Source organism: Arvicola amphibius, chromosome 4 (genome assembly GCF_903992535.2).
Source record: "Arvicola amphibius chromosome 4, mArvAmp1.2, whole genome shotgun sequence".
NCBI classification, from domain to species: domain Eukaryota; kingdom Metazoa; phylum Chordata; class Mammalia; order Rodentia; family Cricetidae; genus Arvicola; species Arvicola amphibius.
In genome coordinates, this window is record NC_052050.1 from 6,527,859 (window position 1) to 6,548,183 (window position 20,325).

Here is a 20,325-nt window from a genome sequence, read left to right on the forward strand (position 1 = left end):
GCAGCTGGGGCCGCGGAGCTGGAGCTGGAGCCAGAGCCCGAGTCCGCGACAGAGTCGGAACCCGGGGCTGGGCCGGAGCGGGCTCCATCGACATGGGGTCCGCAGACTCCAAGCTGAACTTCCGGAAGGCGGTGATCCAGCTGACCACGAAGACGCAGGTGCGCCCGGGGGCCCAGCCTCTTCATCCACCTGCCCGGCTTGGGGGCAGGGCAGTGACGGGGGCTGGGTGAACTTGGCTCACTCGAGCGTAGGGTGACCAGCTAGTCCAGAGGGGGATGCTGAGACTAGCGCCGGAACGAGATCTTCCCTCTGTACCTCAGGGCTCCATCTCTACCTCTAGGAGCCCACCCTAAGCCTCCTCTCTCCTGGGAACACTCTCCCGGGCATTGCTGCTTAGGCTGACGTGTGCCTACTCTTAAAGCCGGCGGCGACAACGTTATCCGCCCCCTGTCCCGCCCCCCAGTGCCGGCAGCCTCGCATTACCAGCCAGCTTCCCGCTCCCACCTACCCATCCATCGCCCTGCTCTCCTCCCTGCCCTCAGTGCCCACGGTCCCGGACGCACGGGCCCGGGCTGACTCAATGCAAACAAAGCCGGGCCGGCGCCTGCCGGGGTCGGGGAAAACAGCTGGTGTGCGGTGGCAGCGGCGGCCTCTCTGGGCCCTGGTTGATGCCTGCGGGCAGGGAAGGCCCAGGTCTTCCTGGGAGCTCACAGAGTGGCAGGCGGCGGCAGCGGGGTAAGAGGAGCTGTCCTCAGGCCTAGGGAAACCCTCTTTCCAGCTAGGGATGCTCCAGGGGCTTCTCCAGGCCCGGTGGTGCTGATTGGTACCCGAAATGGAGATTCCGGGTTCGCGCATGAGGAGGGACTCCCAGATTGCCTTTAGTCTGTTGGAGAGGGAGCCGTAGGTACCTCCAGTTCAATCCATGCTCTCTCATTTCCCCCTGAGTCCACAAGTGTCACAGAAGCCTCCTCCTCCTATCTCCAGCACACACCTCTTGACCCAGCAATGGTGTGGGAAGTCCTTCTGTGGTTATTTCGAGTCTGGGCAGCTGGGAACGAACAAGCAGGCTCCTTCCTTGTCCTCGCCTTACTCCTTATTGCCAGAACCAGGATGCTATGATCATGGAGAGAGCCAGCCATGCCCCTGGGGGACAGGGGACTGGCTGTCAAAGGGCTCTGGACCTCCTGCCATCTGGAACCCCACCCCCACCCTGCTGTTCTCTGAGCTCTATATTGTTCTTGGCCAGTTTGAGTGAGATCAGGGAAACCATCTTCCCACGGCCAACCAGTCACAGCCTCAGAGGACCGACCTCCGCCCCCACACTCTGCTGCCCACCTTGGAAAGGTCAGGGGCTGAAAAACGAAATGCCAGGGCTTCTGTCCAGAGAACCCTTTTCCAGCCGAGAGGCCCCTGATGCAGACCAGAACTTCTTTTTGCTCCCCGTGACTTGTTCCAGAACCTCAGAGAGGAGACTCTAGGTCTGTGGGCAGCGGAGGAGGGCGGTGTGGGGCACCTCGCACATTGGAGGGTGACAGGGAGGGAGGAGGGTATCTCCCATGTTTACTGCCTCGCTGGAAGGTGTGGTGGGCTCAGCAGGTCCCTTGGGGGCAAGATGAACTCAGATCTAGGAAGGTGGGCAGTGACCTGCTTTGGGTCCCTCCCCTGAATATTGCGTCTCTTCCTGGATTAGATGGTCTGTTCTTAGCAGAAAGCAGCCAGTTGCTTGGACCAGAGCCTAGAGTAGGCTGGGGACCTAGTCTGGCTTTCTCTCACTTCTTCTTCCCCCTCCCTCTCCCTCTTCCCCTTTTCCTTTTCCCCTTCTTCCTCCTCCTCCTCCTCTTTTTCTTCCTCCTCTCCCACCCCTTCTCCCTCCTTCTTTTCAATTTATATTATTTATTTTTATTTATTTTGGGGTGTATGTGTGTGTGTGTAGGTGTGTATATATGTACACTGTGGTATATATGTGGAGGTCAGAGGACAACCTGTGGGAGTCAGCTCTCTTCTCTCACCATGCAGACGCTAAGGGTTGGATTTAGGCTATTAGACTTGCCTATCAGCAAGCATAAAGTGCCTTTACTAAGTGTTTTTACCAATAACCCTTACTGCTGAGCCATCTCACCAGTCCATGGCTTTCATGTAAATGTGGAACTCTCACAGGTGGGAGGGGGCCAAAACTTTGGACTCTTTGCGGTGGTCAGCTTTGGGCAGCTGGGATTCAAGAATCCGTGATGGTCTTCCTGGACCTGCACTCAGTATCCACGAGGTGCTTCAGGTGTGTTGTCCTCAGAACGACCTCACTTCCAGGCCCTCAGAGGCTGTGCTTTGGGTAGTGGACAGTGGACTCTTTCCTGTAGCCCAGGCCTGAGCGCTCGGGTGTGAGTGCTTGCCGGTCAGCCTTCCCTGCCTTCCTGCCCCGCATCCTGTTTTCTTCCTGCCCTGTTGGCCAGCCCTGGGCCGCCAGGCTTAGCTCTAACTCTGAGGCCAGCCACATTGGCTGCGTTTCCTGTCTCCTTTCTTGGCTGAGACTGCAGAGTGGGGCATTACAAAATCATAGATTTCCCCCCACCCCAATATCCTGCCTATTTGAGAATGCTGCAGGCCAGGGTCAGAGCTGATAGGCACTTGTTCACATGCACGCACATGTGTGCCTAGATTGCTTTGATCACCTGTCAGGACAGATCATCCTCATCCAGGTAGATCACAGCTGGTTTTGCTGCTTGCCACCCCCTCCCCAGAAGGAGATTATTGAAGCCCCAGCTGGGGACTGGGGAGATGGCTCAATGATTAAGAGGGCTCACTACTCTTTAAGACGAAGAGCAGTTCACAGCACCCATATGGGTGGCTCACAACTCCCTATGGCTCCAGCTTTGGGAGACCCAACACTTTCTGGCCTCTGTTGGTGCCCCCACACGTGTGCATGCACACACAGAGACACACAGAAACACACATACTCATAAATAAAAATAAAATATTTTTTAAAGGTATATCTGGTTCCCTCAACCAATGCAAATGCCTAAGGCATAGTGGGATCCGGGGAGGAGGTGCAAACTGAGGTTAGCGATCTTGAGGTTCTATGTTCAGTCTCTGTAATGAGAGGTTGTGAAGGGGTGGCATTTGACTTCCACAGCCAGGTGTGGTGTAATCCCAGCACTTGGGGGTTGAGGCTAAGGCCAGCCTGGTCTACACAGAGAATTCCAGGCTAGCCCTGGCTACATGAAGAAGGTTGGAGTGGGCAGGAAGGTACTAGCTCGTTTCTGAAGGGTTTCCCCTCTTCTTCTAGGTCCAACCCCTAAGTTCCCTCTTAAGTCTCATTTGGATTTCAGTCCCTAGGTGATGCTTACCTAATGAACAAGGTCAGAGGTGATGCCTAGCTGTGCTCAGCTGGGCTTCTGCCCCTTTAAGGGTGGTAACTACCTGGGAGGTGGGCTGGGTATCAGAGTTGGCAGATTTCCAGAAGTGCTTTCAATGGGGGTGAAGCTCCACAGGCCTTCTGAGGGCAACTTCTCATTCCACCGGCTCCAGGCCACTAGGACTGGGGTCCCCAGCTCCTGCCCACCCCCCATGGGTATCAGATGGCTGTAGAGCTGAGGTCCGGCAAACCCCACCTCCAGGGCCTCTCCCTAGGCCTTTGTTTACCTTCAGCTAACTTGCTCTACCAGTTCTGAGACAGGCTGCAGCTCCCTAGGGCTCCCGAGTGGAGTGGGGGGACTTTTGTTCGGGGAGTGGACACTTTGGTGAAGTGTGCATTCCCCAGCCTCAGGTTTTGGCAGCCCCCTGGCACTCAGCCTTGTCAGCACCCGCCTCAGCAGCAAGGACAGTGACAAAGGGCTTCCAGGCAGGCACATCTAGACCTGAGTCAAGAATGTGATGACGTAGCCAGGTGGTGATGGCACAGACCTTGAGTCCCAGCACTCGGGAGGCTGAGGCAGGTGGATCTCTGTAAGAGGTTCTCTGTAGGAGGGCAACCTGGTCTACAGAATGAGTTCAAGGACAACCAGGGCTACACAAAGAAACCCTGTCTGGAAACACAAACAGACAAAAAGAACATGATGAATAGAGATTGGAACTGGAGGTTCCTAGGTTCAGGAGCATGCATGTATACAGAGATGAAACACCATGACCAAAGCAGCTTGGGGAGGAAAGGGTTTATGTGGTTTAACACTTCCACATACCAGTTAACCATCAAAGAAAATCAGGCAGGAACTCAGGCAGGGCAGGAACCTGGAGGCAGGAGCTGATGTGGAAGCCATGGATGGGTGCTGCTTACTGACTTACTCCCAATGACTTGCTCGGCTTGTTTTCTTATAGAACCCAGGACCACCAAGCCAGGGATGGCTGGGATAGACCCTCCCTCATCAGTCACTACATAAGAAAATGTCCTATAGGCCTGCCTATAACCCAGTCTTATGGAGGAATTTTCCTTTTCTTTTTATTCTTTTGGTTTTTCTGAGACAGGACTTCTCTGTGTAGTTGTCCTGGAAGTTACTATGTAGACCAGGCTGGCCTCAAACTCAGAGATCCGCCTGCCTCTGCCTCCCGAGTGCTGGTTTTAAGAGGATGCATCACTATGCCCAACTGGAAGGTTCCTGCCTGTCAGATGATACCAGTCTGCATCAATCTGACGTAAAACTACCCAGCACGGGGTGGAGGTTCTAGAGATGAAATTTATCATCTAAATTGGTTGCCTTTGTCCTTTACTTATAGGACTGTCTATATGATTCAAAGACCACAAGTTTTATGTTTAAAATTTTTGTTTTTATTTATGTGTATTTCTTTGTGTGTATGCCACAAATGTGCATTTGCCTATAGAGGCCAGAAGAGGGTGTCAGCTCTTGCTCTCCCAGAGCTGAAGTTCCCTGTACCTGAATCTGAAGGAAGAGCAGCAGGCACTCTCAACCTCTGAGCCATCTCTAGCCCCCATGGCCATATGTGTATTTGTCTCAATAGGACCTTTAGGACTTTGTTTATTATCTTTTGTTTATTTGTTTGTTCTTCAGATAGGGTCTGACTATGTAGCTCTGGCTGTCCTGGAACTCACTATGTAGACCAGGCTGCCCTCAAACTCATAGAGATCCACCTTCCTATGTCTCCCTTGTGCTGGAATTAAAGGTGTGCACCACTACACCTGATATGTCAAAATAAACAACAATAAAACACTTCTCTCGTGTGTGTGTGTGTGTGGCATGTTTACATTTGTGCAAAGTCACATGTGTGTGTGGAGGTCAGGGGACAACCTGTGGGAGCTGGTGTACTCCTTTGGATAAGGTAGATCCTGAGTTCAATATTCAGGTCATCAAGCTTGGTGGCAAGTCCCTTTACCAAATGAGCCATCTGTCAAGCCCCAAGCCTGTCAGACTTTGTAATTATTGTTGAAATGAGAAGATTATAATGGGAAATGGGGACAGCCTGAGCAAAAGCCCTGGTTTGGTTTTCCCTGCATAGAGCTGGCTGTCCTGGAAATCTCTCTGTAGATGAGGCTGGCCTTGAACTCACAGAGCTCTGCCCATCTCTGCCTCCTGAGTGTTGAGATTAAAGGTATGCACCACCACTGCCTGACTTGTGTGTGCTTTTTTTTAAAAAAAAAAATTATTCAGTTTATGTTTGAGTGCTCCGTCTGCATGTACACCCTTACACCAGAAGAGGGCACCAGATCCCATTATAAGTGGTTTCATGTGGTTGCTAAGGACTTGAACTCAAGACCTCTGGAAGAGCAGCCAGTTTTCTTAACTTCTGAACCATCTCTCCAGTTCCATGTGTGCTGTTTTGAGATGTGGTCTGTTGAATCTCAAGCTGTCCTTGAACTCACTACGTAATTGAGGATGGCCTTGAACTTCTAATCTTAAATTCTGGGAGTACAGGCTCTCACCCCCAATGCTGACGCATGCAGTGCTGTGATGTGTGCACAGATCCACTCCGGAACTGTGTACACGCTGCATGAGCCCTCTTATCAACAGAGTTGAGCTGATGTTTAGACTCCATCCAGCAGGTGGTGGGAACCCCAAAGGCCTTTATGTGACTTTGGCCATTTGCTTTGGTGTCTGGGGTTGGGGGCCATTGTACAAATAGCACCAAGAGGGGTAGCTTTGGAGGCTAGAGCTCCCAGAAAGTGACTGGACCTGCAGTGGGTGCTGAGAGGAGCATGTGGGGAGGGGTCAGTGAGCTTGGCGTTTGGTAGACGTGCTGAGAAATGGCCGAGAGTACGAGGACAGTTTTGGTGACTAAATGGAGTGCTCGTGTCCTTTGTTATCTTCCTTTGGGGGCAGCCCTGGTCTGGCTTCTAGGCACTTGACCTCCTGGTGTGGCCTTGGATATGGCCCTGCGAGGATGTCAGATTCTCTTTCATGGGAGGATGAGAACTTAGCCAGGGATACACAAACCCTTGGGGACTCGGGTGGTTTTATTACCAGCTGACCATTGACGGTGCGTACCTATCTCACCGCTGACCCCTGTCTTGTGGCAGCTGATTAAGCTCTTCCTCCAGATTGGGAGGTTCCTGGGTGCTGACTGGGACAGAGGTTAGAGGTTGTGGTCTCCTGCCAGGGGTTTGTCTGTGGGGAAGGAGCTGTGTAAGTGTGGACACTGTATTCCCCTGTAGCCTGTGGAAGCCACCGACGATGCGTTTTGGGACCAGTTCTGGGCAGACACAGCCACCTCGGTGCAGGACGTCTTTGCATTGGTGCCAGCGGCAGAGATCCGGGCTGTGCGAGAGGAGTCACCCTCTAACCTGGCTACCTTGTGCTACAAGGTAAGGGCTGTCTGGCTCCTTACTGCTGCTTCTCTCTTCCCCAGGGTGGATGAGTGACCCAGTCTGCAGAAAGACAGGGCACACATTCGGAATACTCCATCCCTAGAGGTCTAGTCTCTTTGCCTCAAGTTCTCCTTGAGTAGGGTCGAGGGGAAAGCAATCATGGCCACCGTTGAGGAGCGCTTTATCCCGCCTTGGCTGGTACTTTCACTCACTAGCTCATTTTGCTTTCCCATAAGATGCTGTTGTTATTTTCCTCTATTACAAATTTAAAACATTTTAGATTTATTCATTTTACTTTATGTGTTTGAGTGTTTTTGCCTGATGTATGTATGTGTTTCGTATGCATGTGTGATGCCCGTGGCGATCAGAAGAAGGAACTGGATCCCCTGGAACTGGAATCATGGATGATTGTGTGCCACCATTATAGGTTCTGGGAACTGAACCTGGGTCCTCTATGAGGACAGGTGAGGTTTGTTTTGTTGAGACATCGTCTCTCTACATAGCTCTAGCTGTCCTAGAACTCACTGTGTGGCCTTGAACTCATAAAGAGCCACCTGCCTCTGCCTCCTGAGTGCTGGGCTTAAAGGTGTGCACCACCATGTCTGGTTAAACAACACATATTCTTAATCTCAGAGTCACCTCTTCGGCCCCAGCCCTTTTTTTTTAATTTTTAAAAAAGGCACTTCTATATAGGGTTAAACAAAAGGATTAGGAGCAAAAGAGCCTCTCAGAAGAAAATAAGGTGTACCCAAGTATGGGTACATACTCTTCAAGAGAGGGGTGCCACAGATGACATCTTGCTCATCCAGGGGACTGAACTCTGCTATCCTGATGCTCTGGGCTGTTTTTTTTCATTTGTTTGTTTGTTTATTTTTTGAGACAGGGTTTCTCTGTGTAGCCCTGGCTGTCCTGGAACTCGCTATGTAGACCAGGTTGGCCTCGAACTCACAGAGATTCACCTGCCTCTGCCTCCCGAGCGCTGAGATTCAAGGCTTGTGTTCTAACCACATCTCAATCCCCATGACCTCGCTGGCCTCTGCAGCCTGGGTGGCCTGCACCCAAAGGGTCACTTCACATGTCCTTCCCTTGCTCTGTGCCCGCAGGCTGTGGAAAAGCTGGTACAAGGAGCAGAGAGTGGCTGCCACTCGGAGAAGGAGAGGCAGGTCGTCCTGAACTGCAGCCGGCTGCTCACCCGAGTGCTGCCGTACATCTTCGAGGACCCCGACTGGAGGGGCTTCTTCTGGTCCACAGTGCCCGGGGCAGGGCGTGGAGGGGTCTGTGGGCCTGGCCAGGGAGGAGGGGAGGACCCAGGCAGGGCCACTTGCTATTGAGGAAGTGTAGGGATGGGGACTAGGGGTAGGGTCCACTGAAGAGGAAGGGGCCAGGATTAACTTTTCATGCCCTCAGTTTCCCTCCCAAGAGGCCTTTGCTCCCTATATCCTGGAGCCAGGGTGCAGGGATAGGACCCAGTGCCTGTCGTTAGAAGGTCCAGAGGGACTATATTTCTTGTCTTCTCCAGACCCCAACTGCTCTGCCCTTATCTCCAGGCAAGTGCCAAGGGTTGAGCCCTCATGATTTCTTTCTTTTTTTTTTTTTTTTGGTTTTTCGAGACAGGGTTTCTCTGTAGCTTTGGAGCCTGTCCTGGAACTAGCCCTTGTAGACCAGGCTGGTCTCGAACTCACAGAGATCCGCCTCCCTCTGCCTCCCGAGTGCTGGGATTAAAGGCGTGCGCCACCGCCGCCCGGCCCCTCATGATTTCTAAAAGGGCTGCAACACTTGAGCTTGGTGCCTGGCACCCCTGGTGGGGGGAGATTTCCTCACTGTTCCCCAATTCCTGTCTTTGCTTTGCTCTCTTCTGGCTAAGGGAAGTTTGGGATAAGCAGGAATTCATTTCTTTTCCTCCCTCGTCCATCTACGTATGCCTGCGGAGACCCGGTCCCTGTCCTCTACACCCTCGAGCCCTGGGACCACCTTTTCTTGACTGGCCTCCACTGAGCAGCCTGCATCTCTTGCAGGGGGAGGAAGAGGATGAGAACGCTCGCCCCTTGGCCGAGTCCTTGCTCCTGGCCATCGCCGACTTGCTGTTCTGCCCAGACTTCACTGTGCAGAGCCACCGGAGGAACAATGTGGTGAGATACCATGACATCACCCCCTAGGCCAGGAGATGAGCAGGGTGGCTCAGGAGGAGCAGGGGTGGCTCAGGAACAAGGCTGTTAGGTCTATATCTCCTGGGTGGGGTAGGGGGTGGCACAGCTGGAGAGGAGCCAGCTGGTGTCCAGCTGTGCACAGGCACCTGTTGTCCTCCCTATCTGAGGTTGGAGGGGTGCAGGGCTAGAACCAGGAAAGCCCCTCCCCGCAGCCTGCCACACCCCATTCCCCCAACCTTCCCCTCCCTCTTTCCTGCCTCATACTGGACTCTGCAAGTAAAATTACTAATATAAGACTGAAGAGAACTGAGCATTTTAAGAAATCCAACCACATTTGTTTCTCTCCTTGTACATTAGTACCTGGGGCCTAGTGGGGGGCTGTCTTTAGGAGACTACTGGGGTATGTTGTGCAACTAGGGACAGTGGGAAGCTTGGGTCCTCCGGGCTTGCGTCATGTGGCTGTTGTTTTGTGCCCCCACCAAAAAAATCCTACAATTCCTCCCTCTTCCCAGGACTCAGCAGAAGATGTTCATTCCCTGGACAGCTGTGAATACATCTGGGAGGCTGGTGTGGGCTTTGCTCATTCCCCACAGCCCAACTACATCCACGACATGAACCGGTGAGCCAGACCCGGGCTGGGCCTTTGCATAACTCTGAGACCCACAGGTCTTCCAAGAAGACCGCCAACTTACCATCCAATCTCGGAAACAGGGGTCATTTCTTCCATGGTCCTTGGCCAGGGTGGTGGGTAGGGTTGGCAGCTCCCTCCTAGAGGGAGATGGGTCCTAACGCACCCTTTCTGGTCCTTCCTGCAGGATGGAGCTGCTGAAGCTGCTGCTGACATGCTTCTCAGAGGCCATGTACCTGCCGCCATCTCCAGAAAGCGGCAGCCCCAACCCCTGGGTTCAGTTCTTCTGTTCCACAGAAAACAGGTCAGAGACTGCAAGCCTTTAAAATCTTGCCTAGGCACTCACGGGTTAAGCCCTTTTGGCTTTATTTGAGGAGAGGTGCTGCCCCTGGTGGCATGAAATCATAATTTAGCTACACCCTTGAACCATCAAGGCCCCAAACCTCTTGGGGGCCCTTGGGTGGCCCAGGCCCAGGTCTCCTAGCTGGTTTTTTTCCCCCTCTTTTCTTTTCTTTTTCTTTTTTGAGACAGAGTTTCTCTGTGTATCAGGTTGGCCTGGAACTTGCTTTGTAGACCAAGCTGGCCTCGAACTCACAGAGATCCACCTGCCTCTGCCTCCTGAGTGCTAGGATTAAAGGCGTGCGCCACCACTGCCCGGCTCCAGGTCTTTCATCTGTAATCACATTGTTCATTACAAATAGAAAGTGAGTAGTTTGATAAGTGTCTCTGTGTGTAGAGTAGTTGCCTAGTGTGCACGGAGCCCTGGGTTTGACCACCAGCACCACGTGAACTGGGTGTGGTGGTGCACAACTCTAGTCCCAGCACTCCAGAGGTGGAGGCAGAAGAAGTAATAAGTTTAGGGTCATCACTGGCTACTAGTGAGTTTTAGGCTAGTCCGGGGTACATAAGATTCTGTCCCAAAAGCAAAAAGAAAGGAAATTAATTTGTATATTTTATTGAACTCAAGTGTGTTTTTTAAAAAGTGAGCTCTATGTTTGTAATGAGTTTATAGAACTATGAAGATCACCCGCATTTCCTTTGCTCACGCTTCTTTCCCCACTTCCGATGTGAGGTTTGTACCTCCCGCGTGCTTCCTCAGGACCAACCACTCAATAGTACTCAGTAGCCAGCCACATGGGGCCTGTGGCTATCCTTTGGGTCAGGGGGTGGAGAAGAGGGTCTGAGGACCGTCCTGATTAATGGAGAGGTCGGGACCAGGACGGGGCACTCAAGGAGTATGGGGACACTTTACCAGTACAAGTGGGTGTCACACAGTCATCCGTGGGACACGGTATTTGAAACACGCACTCCAGCTGGGCATGCCCAGCTCTAAGGTGGCTGTGATGCTGGCTCAGGTGTTGGCATCCTGAAACTTTTAACCTTCCTGCTTCTGGACTCTGATTCCTGCCTGCATAGCATGACTCACCTTCTCTGTGTTTTGAGGGCTTCCTGCTGGACTTCTTTTTATCCCCAAAAGAGAAGGGCTCCTACTCAGTCACAGTCAGAGGCTGGCCAGAGTTTCTTCTCATGGCTGTATCAGACAAACGGCCACTCTTTGTTGCTCGTTTAACTGCTGGATCTCAGTCTCCTCACCTGTAAGACGAGGAGCCTGAATGCTGGCATCTTCTGGACCCGGTTCATGTCATTCTGTGGCCTGGGAGCCTGGGGGGGGATGGAACTAGGTCCTGCTCCCCAAGGGGAAGCTGTGTTCCCCTGCTCTTCTAACTGCTTGTCTAAAGCCCCTGAGCACTGAGAAGGGTATGAGCATGTTCTCCACAAGAGTCCCTCACCCTGGTAGATTTCTCTGCTCTTGGCCCAGCCTGGACCTGGTCGGGGTCAGCTCCATGCATGGATAGGGAGGGTCTTTTCTACTCAGGAAGGGACTAAGGGACACTGCTGCTTCCCTGGTCCCAGCCTGCAGCCCAGTAGCTCAGCAGCTCCTTCTGTGGCTGGAGAGGCAGGCCCAGGAGAGCATCCCTGCAGCTCTGCTCCGCTCTCCCCTGCAGACACGCACTGCCTCTCTTCACCTCGCTCCTCAACACCGTGTGTGCCTACGACCCTGTGGGCTACGGCATCCCCTACAACCACCTGCTCTTCTCGGACTACCGGGAGCCCTTGGTGGAGGAGGCCGCTCAGGTGCTTATTGTCACCTTGGACCATGACAGTGCCACCAGCACCACGCCCACTGTGGATGGCACCACCACGGGCACTGCCATGGACGATGCCGACGTAAGGACTGGGTGGAGAGGTGGCTGTGGGCAGATGGTATCTCTTTTAGCAGAGATCCTGGGCACACCATGGGCAGGGCCCTGGGGGTGTTCAACCCAGGCTCACCAGAGTGGAGCATCTGCTCACCATAGCTCCTCTCCTTGGCAGCCTCCGGGGCCTGAGAACCTGTTTGTGAACTACCTGTCCCGGATTCATCGTGAGGAGGTGAGTCAGGCATAGCTGGAGGACTCGAACTGCCCCCCACCTTCTGCAGCGGCTGTGGGGATAGAGGAGTCCTGTCCCTTTACATGAAAGAACATTCTCACCCTAAGTTAAATAGTGATGGCTATGTTTGGGAGATCTTGAGGCGCAGAAAGGGCTGGTGGGAGTTGGGGCTGTGTGGCTCAGTTGGTAGAGAACTTGCCTGGCTTCCTCGCATGCACAAAACCCTCCCTCAATCCCCAGCACCACACAACCAGGAAGCAGTGGTGCGTGACTGCAATGCCAGCATCTGGGAAGTGGAGGCAGGAGGCTTAAAGTTTAGAGTCATTCTTGGCCAGCCTGGACTACAGGACACCCTGTCTTTAGAAGTAAATAAATAAGCAGGTGTATCAGAGGCAGGCGGATCTCTGTGTTCAAGGCCAGCCTGGTCTACAAAGCAAGTCCTAGAACAGCCAAAAACAAAACAAAACCAAGTAAATAAATGAAAGAAGGAAAGAAGAAAATAAAGGGCTCAAGGCCCCAAATGTGCCAGAGTAACCAAGACGGCTTCCCAAAGGGGGGTTGCTGTGATGTTGGGGTTCAGAGGTGGCTTTAACGTCCAGGCAGACTCAAGGAGAGGGGAGGTACTGCAGTTCCTGGGACTCTAACTTCTACAGATGCACAGTGAGGGACAATAGCTGAGCCAGCCCCCTCTGCACTCCCCAAGATCAAAGTTGACCATAGCCCAGCTTGTGGGGTGTGCCCAGTAAATGAGAGCTCTATGAGAACCGGGGAGCACTTCTTGTGTGTGATGGGGAGGGGCTGGAACTGCTGGAGGGAGGGGCAAAGGATAGTCCTTGTCAACAAGGAATCCAGGTGGTCAGGGAGCCTGGTTCAGAGGTCCATCTGGGGGTTACCGGGAGCTTCAACCTTGTGTAGGGGGTCCTCTGACTTGCTGGAGGGAAGGCAGAGGCTCAGCTTTCTGGGGTGCTAGCAGTAATGTCCAAACTGGGCCCCTCGATTGGAGATTTTAAGGTGATAAGGGAGGGTGAGGAGGCACTTGTAGGGGTGTCCTGAGCTGGAGGGAGCCGGGCTGGAAGGAGTCCTGTTCTGTTCCGCAGGACTTCCAGTTCATCCTCAAGGGCATAGCTCGGCTGCTGTCCAACCCCCTGCTCCAGACCTACCTTCCCAACTCCACCAAGAAAATCCAGTTCCATCAGGAACTGCTGGTTCTCTTCTGGAAACTCTGCGATTTCAACAAGGTGAGTGGGCTCTGGCCGGCCCGGGGGCGACAGACATGGAGGGATGGAGCTGAGACTTAGCGGGGTCCACAGGGTCCAAGGACTGGCATAGCTTGGGGGTCTCTCCAGCCTAGGTGGGACAGGGCGGGGCAGAGCCAGTCCTGGCACTGACCCAGCCCACCTGTCCCCTCTCTCATTCCCAGAAATTCCTCTTCTTTGTCCTGAAGAGCAGCGACGTGCTGGATATCCTGGTCCCCATCCTCTACTTTCTCAATGACGCCCGGGCAGATCAATGTATGACAGCCCTGTGATCCTGGGGTAGATACGGGGGTCTTGTTTCGGGTGGGGTCCAGCCAGTCTGTCCTGCCTCCCAGAAACTCAAGCCTATTGTCTCAACCTTCCATCAGGGGCCCCCTTGGGCCCCTGGAGACGGGTCTTTGCTGCGTTCTCCCCTCCCCTCCCTGCTTGTGTGACACCTCCTGTGTTGTGTGCCTCAGCTCGGGTGGGCCTGATGCACATCGGGGTCTTCATCCTGCTGCTTCTGAGTGGGGAGAGGAACTTTGGGGTCCGACTGAACAAGCCCTACTCGGTGCGCGTGCCCATGGACATCCCCGCCTTCACAGGCACACATGCAGATTTGCTCATCGTGGTAAGGGTGTGTGTGTGTGGTGTGTGTGTGTGTGTGTGTGTGTGTGTGTGTGTGTGTGTGCATGGTCTGACTTGGGGGCTTGGGGGTGACATTCTCTTCTTGCCCGAGTCTGGAGATGGTGGGTCATTCACGCCATCCCCCTCCCTCCCTGCGTAGGTATTCCACAAGATCATCACCAGTGGTCACCAGCGGCTACAACCCCTCTTTGACTGTCTGCTCACCATTGTGGTCAACGGTAAGAGCCCAGAGCCTAAGTTCCCCATACTCACCAGCAGGTGGCGCCAGGCCACAGGCCAACCAGTCATCAGGCCCCTGCCTGGCTTTATCGCCTGGAATAGACAGCCAACATGTTATTGCTGATTTTTTTTTTTTCGTACCAGTATAAGAGACAACAGGGACAGGTGATAAACGCTTCAGAGTCTAGGAAATGTCCCAAGCGGATAAAAGCTCTTGCCATGCAAGAAGTTGGGGTGTAAAAGCGGAAAGGAGAGAATTGACACCACCAAGTTGTCCGTGACTCTCCTCTCTCTCTCTCTCTCTTCTCCTCTCCTCTCTTCTCTCTCTCTCTCTCTCTCTCTCTCTCTCTCTCACATACACACACACACACACACCACACACACACTCGTGCACACAATAATAGATAAAATTTCTAAAAAGCTTTAGAATACACTTATCTAATCTTCTAAATTCAAAACACTGCCCTCTTATATATGAAGAACTATAAAAACCATTGAGATAGTTTATGTTTCTTCATATCCAGTCTTCAAGTCTTGTGTGTGCTCTGTTCACGCAGGACCTCTCAGTGGACACTGGCCTGTGTGGCAGACATTTGATGGCCACATATGGCTGCTGGCTAGCTATTGGGTAGCAGAAGTTTGAGCTGTTGGAGTTTTACAGTGTGGGGCTGTCCACAGCGTCTTCAAGGGCTGCAGGCTGCTCTCTGGGAATGGAGGCAGGAGGGCTCAGGCGAGCTGGGGGTCCTACATGGTGGTAGCTAGAGCAGAATGACTTTTTGTGAATATCTCTTGGCCACTGTTGTTCATTGATAGATCCAGTTTACATTCCTGTTGCTGTAGCAAAGACCCTTATATTTATTTGGCTTTATAATTCCAGGTCACAGCCCATTATTGTGGGGAAATCAAGGCAGGCACTGAAGCAGCTAGTCACATGACATCCACAGCCAGGAACCGAGAAACAGATCCTTGCTTGCTGCCCTGGCGGCATAGGCTCAGCTAGCCTCCTTATTCTTAACTGTTCAGGGCCCAGCTTAGGGAATGGTTGCCACCCACATTCGTTAGGGGGCCTTCCCACCTTAATTAACAGTCAAGACACTGCCCCCCTCCAGACATGCCCACACATGAATGTGATCTAGATAATCCCTCGTCGTGCTTTCTTCCCAGGTGATAGTGAAGACTAGCACGCTGACCGACTGCCGTTTGAACTCCCAAGTGTCTGGGGTGGCACTGTGGGTCCTGAGGTCGCTAGCTGGGTTATGAGCTCTGTACCTTCCCTTAGTTGATCCACTGATTTCTATTTTCACAAGTCCTAACCGAGTGCCTAACAAGCAAGAGCAGCTCTGAGAATGCCTTTGTGACCAACCTCTGAGTCCCTGTTTCCCACCCTCTGGGGCCTTCAGCAGAGCCAGGGAAAAGGCAGGGGACAAGGGCACACACAGGTCAAACTGCAGTCTCCTTTCTGATTCCCAGTCACAAAGCTGTCCCAAGGAATACATATCTCATGACAACGACCGTTCCTCTTGAAAGGTGTCACATCCCATGTGAGCGCCCCTGCCCTGTCATTTTATTGCTGGGGAACTTGGGCTCGGTTTATAGCCCTCTCTAAACCCCAGGTTCTTTATCTACATCCTTGTCCCTGTCCTTCCTCCCTCTGTATCGGGGAGACGCCTGGGAAAAATGAGCCGGGTATGCCTTTGAGGTTGTGGGTGGTGGAGGCCAGTCTTTGTGGGGGGGGGGGGCTCTGCAGATAGCTGGGGACAGCGGGGATCAGTTGAGGTGAGCTGCTCTGCCCTGGCCTGGGATTTTCAGGGCTGGCCCTCCCTTACAGTATCACCCTACCTCAAGAGCTTGTCCATGGTGACTGCCAATAAGTTGCTACACCTGCTGGAGGCCTTCTCTACCACCTGGTTCCTCTTCTCGGCATCCCAGAACCACCACTTGGTCTTCTTTCTCCTGGAGGTCTTCAACAACATTATCCAGTACCAGTTTGATGGTGAGGCCTGACCTGAGCCCCTGGCTTGGCTTAAGGGAAAGTCCTGGTCCAGGTATCTTGCCTGTTAGCTTAAACATCCGTCCCAGGGATCCATTCGTGCGAGCTTACTGAGTGCCTGCAGTGCACCCGGGCATATGGAGCACAGCAGGGAATCAAAGCAGGTGCTCCTCATCCCTCCTAGAGCTCAGAGATGGGGCATGGAGTCACAGAGGGAGGCCTTAGGCTGACAAACCCAACCCCAAAGGGTTCATTTAGCTTTGGGTGCCTGGAAAACTCAGAGCATCAAGAACCTGCCGGCTGTCACAACAGGTGTCTTACCGGGGTCACATGTGCAAGCCAGACCTTGCCACCCAATGTGCTCTGTGGCCGTGAGCATTGCCAGTCTCTGAGCCTTGGTCCCCATTTGTAAGATGCTCATATTGATACCGCTGTGAGGTCCCTCTCACAGGGTGCACGCCTTAGTCCCAGCACTCGGGAGGCAGAGGCAGGCGGGATCTCTGAGTTCGAGGCCAGCCTGGGCTTACAGAGTAAGTTCCAGGACAGCCAGGGCTACAAAGAGAAACCCTGTCTTAAAAAACAAAACCAAGCAAAACCAAACAACTAAAAAGTCTCCTTCTTAGAGATTATTGGGGGGATTAGTAACTAATGGCACAGCATCTAGCAACTCAAATATTTGCAATTATTGTTACTATTTCCAAAATTTATATCTATGTATGAATGATGAATGAATGTGAGGTGGGCAGAAAAGCATTGCATGGCAAGGGAATGTCCAAAGGCCCTGGGATGGGTGCTAAACAGAAAGCAGCATGGTATGACACAGGACTGGAGAGGTAGACGGGTTGCCGAGGGTTCTGGGAAGCCCTCACACCTCCCCCATAGCTGTGGGAACATAGGTAGATGACAGAGGACAGGCACATGCAGCAGCGTCCTCCTGGACTTCTCTGTGGTGCTGAGATTTAACGTTGGATTGGTTGTAGAGATGGTAGGGCTCAGGTTGTCCCCCCATGCCAGAAGCCACCCCCTTAGTGCTGGGCTGCAAGGGGATTTCAAGATACCAGGGTACTGAGGGAACTCGGGGCTCGGCTGTTTCCCACAGCCTAACGTCGGGGCATCCCAACAACCTAATTTATTCCCTCAAAAAAAAAAAAAAACAAAAAAACAACAACCTTCCTTCCTTCTTCGAGGAGGAGGAGAGGAGGGCGGCGGAGGAGGAGGAGAGGAGGAGGCGGAGGAGGCGGAGGAGGAAGGAGAGGAAGCAGAGGCAGAGGCAGAAGAAGAAGGAAGAGGGAAGAAGAAGAAGGGAGGAAGAAGAAACAAGAAGGGGAAGAAGAGAAGAGGAGGAGAGAAGAAAGAGAAGCAAGCAAAGCACCTCCTCTTCGCCTCTTCTCCTCCTCCTTCTTCTCCTCCTCCTTCCTTCTCCTTCTTCTTCCCGTTTTGACTCTCTAAAACCTAACTTCTTGGTATGCCCTACAGCCTAATTTCTTGACATCCCACAGCCTAACACCAGGTACCCCACAACCTAACTTTTGGGGATCTTCCATATCTACGGCGGCCACTGACACCCATACAGCCAGGCCTGCCCTGCTCTGGGCACCCTGTACCAGTTCTTATCCCTGGGGAAGAGACGCTGCTGTCCCCCAGAGTGCCCTCTGGGCCTGGAAGCCATCCCAGAGGCAGAGTGGGAGGCAAAGTGAGGCCGGACGTGTTCCTCCCGCAGGCAATTCCAACCTGGTCTATGCCATCATTCGTAAGCGTGGCGTCTTCCACCAGCTGGCCAACCTGCCCACGGACCCACCCTCCATCCACAAGGCACTTCAGCGGCGGAAGAAGACGCCGGAGCCCCTGTCCCGTGCTGGTTCCCAGGAGGGCGCTTCCATGGAGGGTTCCCGCCCTGCCGCCCCTGCAGAACCGGGGACCCTTAAGACCAGCCTGGTGGCTACTCCAGGTCTGGATGCTTTTAGTGTGGGACTTGACTGGAGATGGCATTGTTAGGAAGTGGGTGTGATCTCTGGGGTGTCATTCCTGTCTAGGAAGCTGAAGAAAAGGAACTCAACAGCCTGTGGGGGTGGCAGTATTGGGTGGGCCTGGAAAGGTAGCTTGACAGGGCTTAGGGAAGGGACAGGCTCAGAGCTGAAGGCGGCTGTGGGAAGGAAGGGCACATACAACCTCTGGGGCCAGAATGAGCACTGTAGCGTGTTCCTCTCTCCCTCCCGTGTCCCACCCAGGCATTGACAAGCTGACAGAGAAATCCCAGGTCTCAGAGGATGGTACCTTGAGGTCCCTAGAGCCCGAATCCAAGCCAAGCTCGGTGGAAGGCAGCCTGTCTGAGGGGTAGGTAGGTATTGGGGATGCCTGGGGAACAGTTGCCTTTTTCTCTGAACTCTGAAGTATAGAATGGGCAAGGCCAGGACATTCTGGAGTTGCTGTATTAGAACAAGGGAATCAGGGCTGCCATTGCTGAACCAGGGAGAGGGAACCCTTTACAGGCCTTTCCCTGTTTACTGGTCACAGCAAAGTCCTGTGACCTTCGGGTTCCCTCATCCATCAAGGCCTTATCTGAGTCTGGCCTTTACCCTGCCCTCTCTGTCAGCCCCTGGCCCTAAACCTGTCACTCGGCTGGGCTGGGCCGGGCCAGGCCTTGGGCTCAGGGCAAAGGGTACAGGATTAGACCCACCTCTCGGGTGCAGTCAACCTCCCTGTAGCCCTGTAGTGGGGTCAGAGGGGACACACTGTTGCTCTATGACTACACCCTGTACCCATTCCTTCCTGGGAACCAGGAGCCTAGCCAAACATGTAGAGAGCAGCGGCGACTGTCCAACACATCGACCGGTGGCCAGTGGAACCCGACATCAGATTGGGTGAGGGACATTCCTTCCAGCTGTCCTCTTGCCTCTGTCTGGCCTTTTAGCAGTTTCCCAGAGGACTGATTCTTTCATCAGTCACCCTTGCTTATTCCTCCCCAAATTGCTTCCGCTCCCTGTGTGTTTCCTGTGAGCCCCACTGATTGCTGTGGACAGGGATAATAACCATCCCTATGATCGCGCCATCCAGCCACTGTGAAGATTAAAGAGGTCTTCCGGAAGGCAGGAGGCTCAGCAGCTGGCCCGTGGGCACTGCTCAGCACGGCCTGGGCTCTCCCGTTAGCAACAGTTCCCCTTCACAGGCCCCTGCTTGAGACAGGCCGTGGCTGTCACACACCCTGTCCTGGGGAGCCCGTGGCTCTGGGTCAGGGTCAAGCCTGTCCCTTAGCTCTGGGCGTCGCTCTCATAGATCCTGTCCTGGAAGTCGAAGCTGCCGCTCCAGACCATCATGCGCCTGCTGCAGGTGCTGGTGCCCCAGGTAGAGAAGATTTGCATTGACAAGTGAGTCTGGAAACTGAGTACCAACCTAGGTGGCCCTGGAGAGGGGCCCAGCCCAGGCTTGGGGTGGAGGTGACGGGAGCACACGCCCCAGGGTTCTGGGTTCGGTCCCCAGGAACATTCTAGAGGCCCCACCTTTTTCTCTAGGGGCCTGACAGATGAATCAGAGATCCTGAGGTTCCTGCAACATGGCACCCTAGTGGGGCTTCTGCCTGTACCCCACCCCATCCTCATCCGAAAGTACCAGGCAAACTCGGGCACTGCCATGTGGTTCCGCACCTACATGTGGGGTGTCATCTATTTGAGGTGGGCCCTGCGAGGGGTAGGGAAGTTACACCCTGGGGTGGAGATGAATGTCTACCTGAGGACTACCCACCGGGGGATTTAGCTATGGGTTCCTCTCATCCATAGTGGGGCTAATGTCCAGCCAACCTGGTTGAGGGTGGGCACTCTTCATCCAGATTGGGGGCATCAGGATGGGTGGGGGCCTTGTAGCTAGCTAGCTCTTTTGCTCCAAGGTACCCCCTTCTAGAAGATGACGGCTCACTCCCTCTATAGGAACGTGGAACCCGCCCATCTGGTACGATACGGACGTGAAGCTGTTTGAGATCCAGCGGGTGTGAGGATGGGGACCTGAGGGAACAGGGCCAGGAGGGCTGGTCTTAGGCCCCAGTGCTCCCCCAACCTAAAGGACCGTGATCAGGGCGAGGGACAAGTCGGTTGGTCGGTCCTGGCTGGCAGGTCCCAGGTGCCCATGTGGCTGGAGACAATGGATGAAGAAAGCCTGTCCTCTAGGCTGTTTTCCTAGGAGCCTTTTGTCTCCGGAGATACAAGCCCCACCAGAGCCCTTGCCCACCTTGGCTCCTCCTCCAAGACCTGCCCTTGTGCTGTCTGCTCCTGGAAGTTGCCGGCTTA

General features: G+C 53.6%; 1 protein-coding gene across 1 annotated transcript; it reads left to right on the forward strand.

Moving 5' to 3' along the window:
* Nucleotides 1-19,380, forward strand: Hid1 (HID1 domain containing). The gene is made up of 17 exons (XM_038326977.1): nucleotides 1-158; nucleotides 6,596-6,745; nucleotides 7,852-8,022; nucleotides 8,764-8,877; nucleotides 9,408-9,514; nucleotides 9,711-9,827; nucleotides 11,530-11,752; nucleotides 11,900-11,956; nucleotides 13,054-13,194; nucleotides 13,377-13,467; nucleotides 13,671-13,822; nucleotides 13,979-14,057; nucleotides 15,887-16,051; nucleotides 17,769-17,996; nucleotides 18,277-18,386; nucleotides 18,832-18,909; nucleotides 19,322-19,380. Exons 1-15 carry the CDS (start codon nucleotides 93-95, stop codon nucleotides 18,384-18,386), a joined length of 1,971 nt encoding a protein of 656 aa, XP_038182905.1. The 5' UTR covers nucleotides 1-92; the 3' UTR covers nucleotides 18,832-18,909; nucleotides 19,322-19,380.
* The last annotated feature ends 945 nt before the right edge of the window (nucleotides 19,381-20,325 follow it).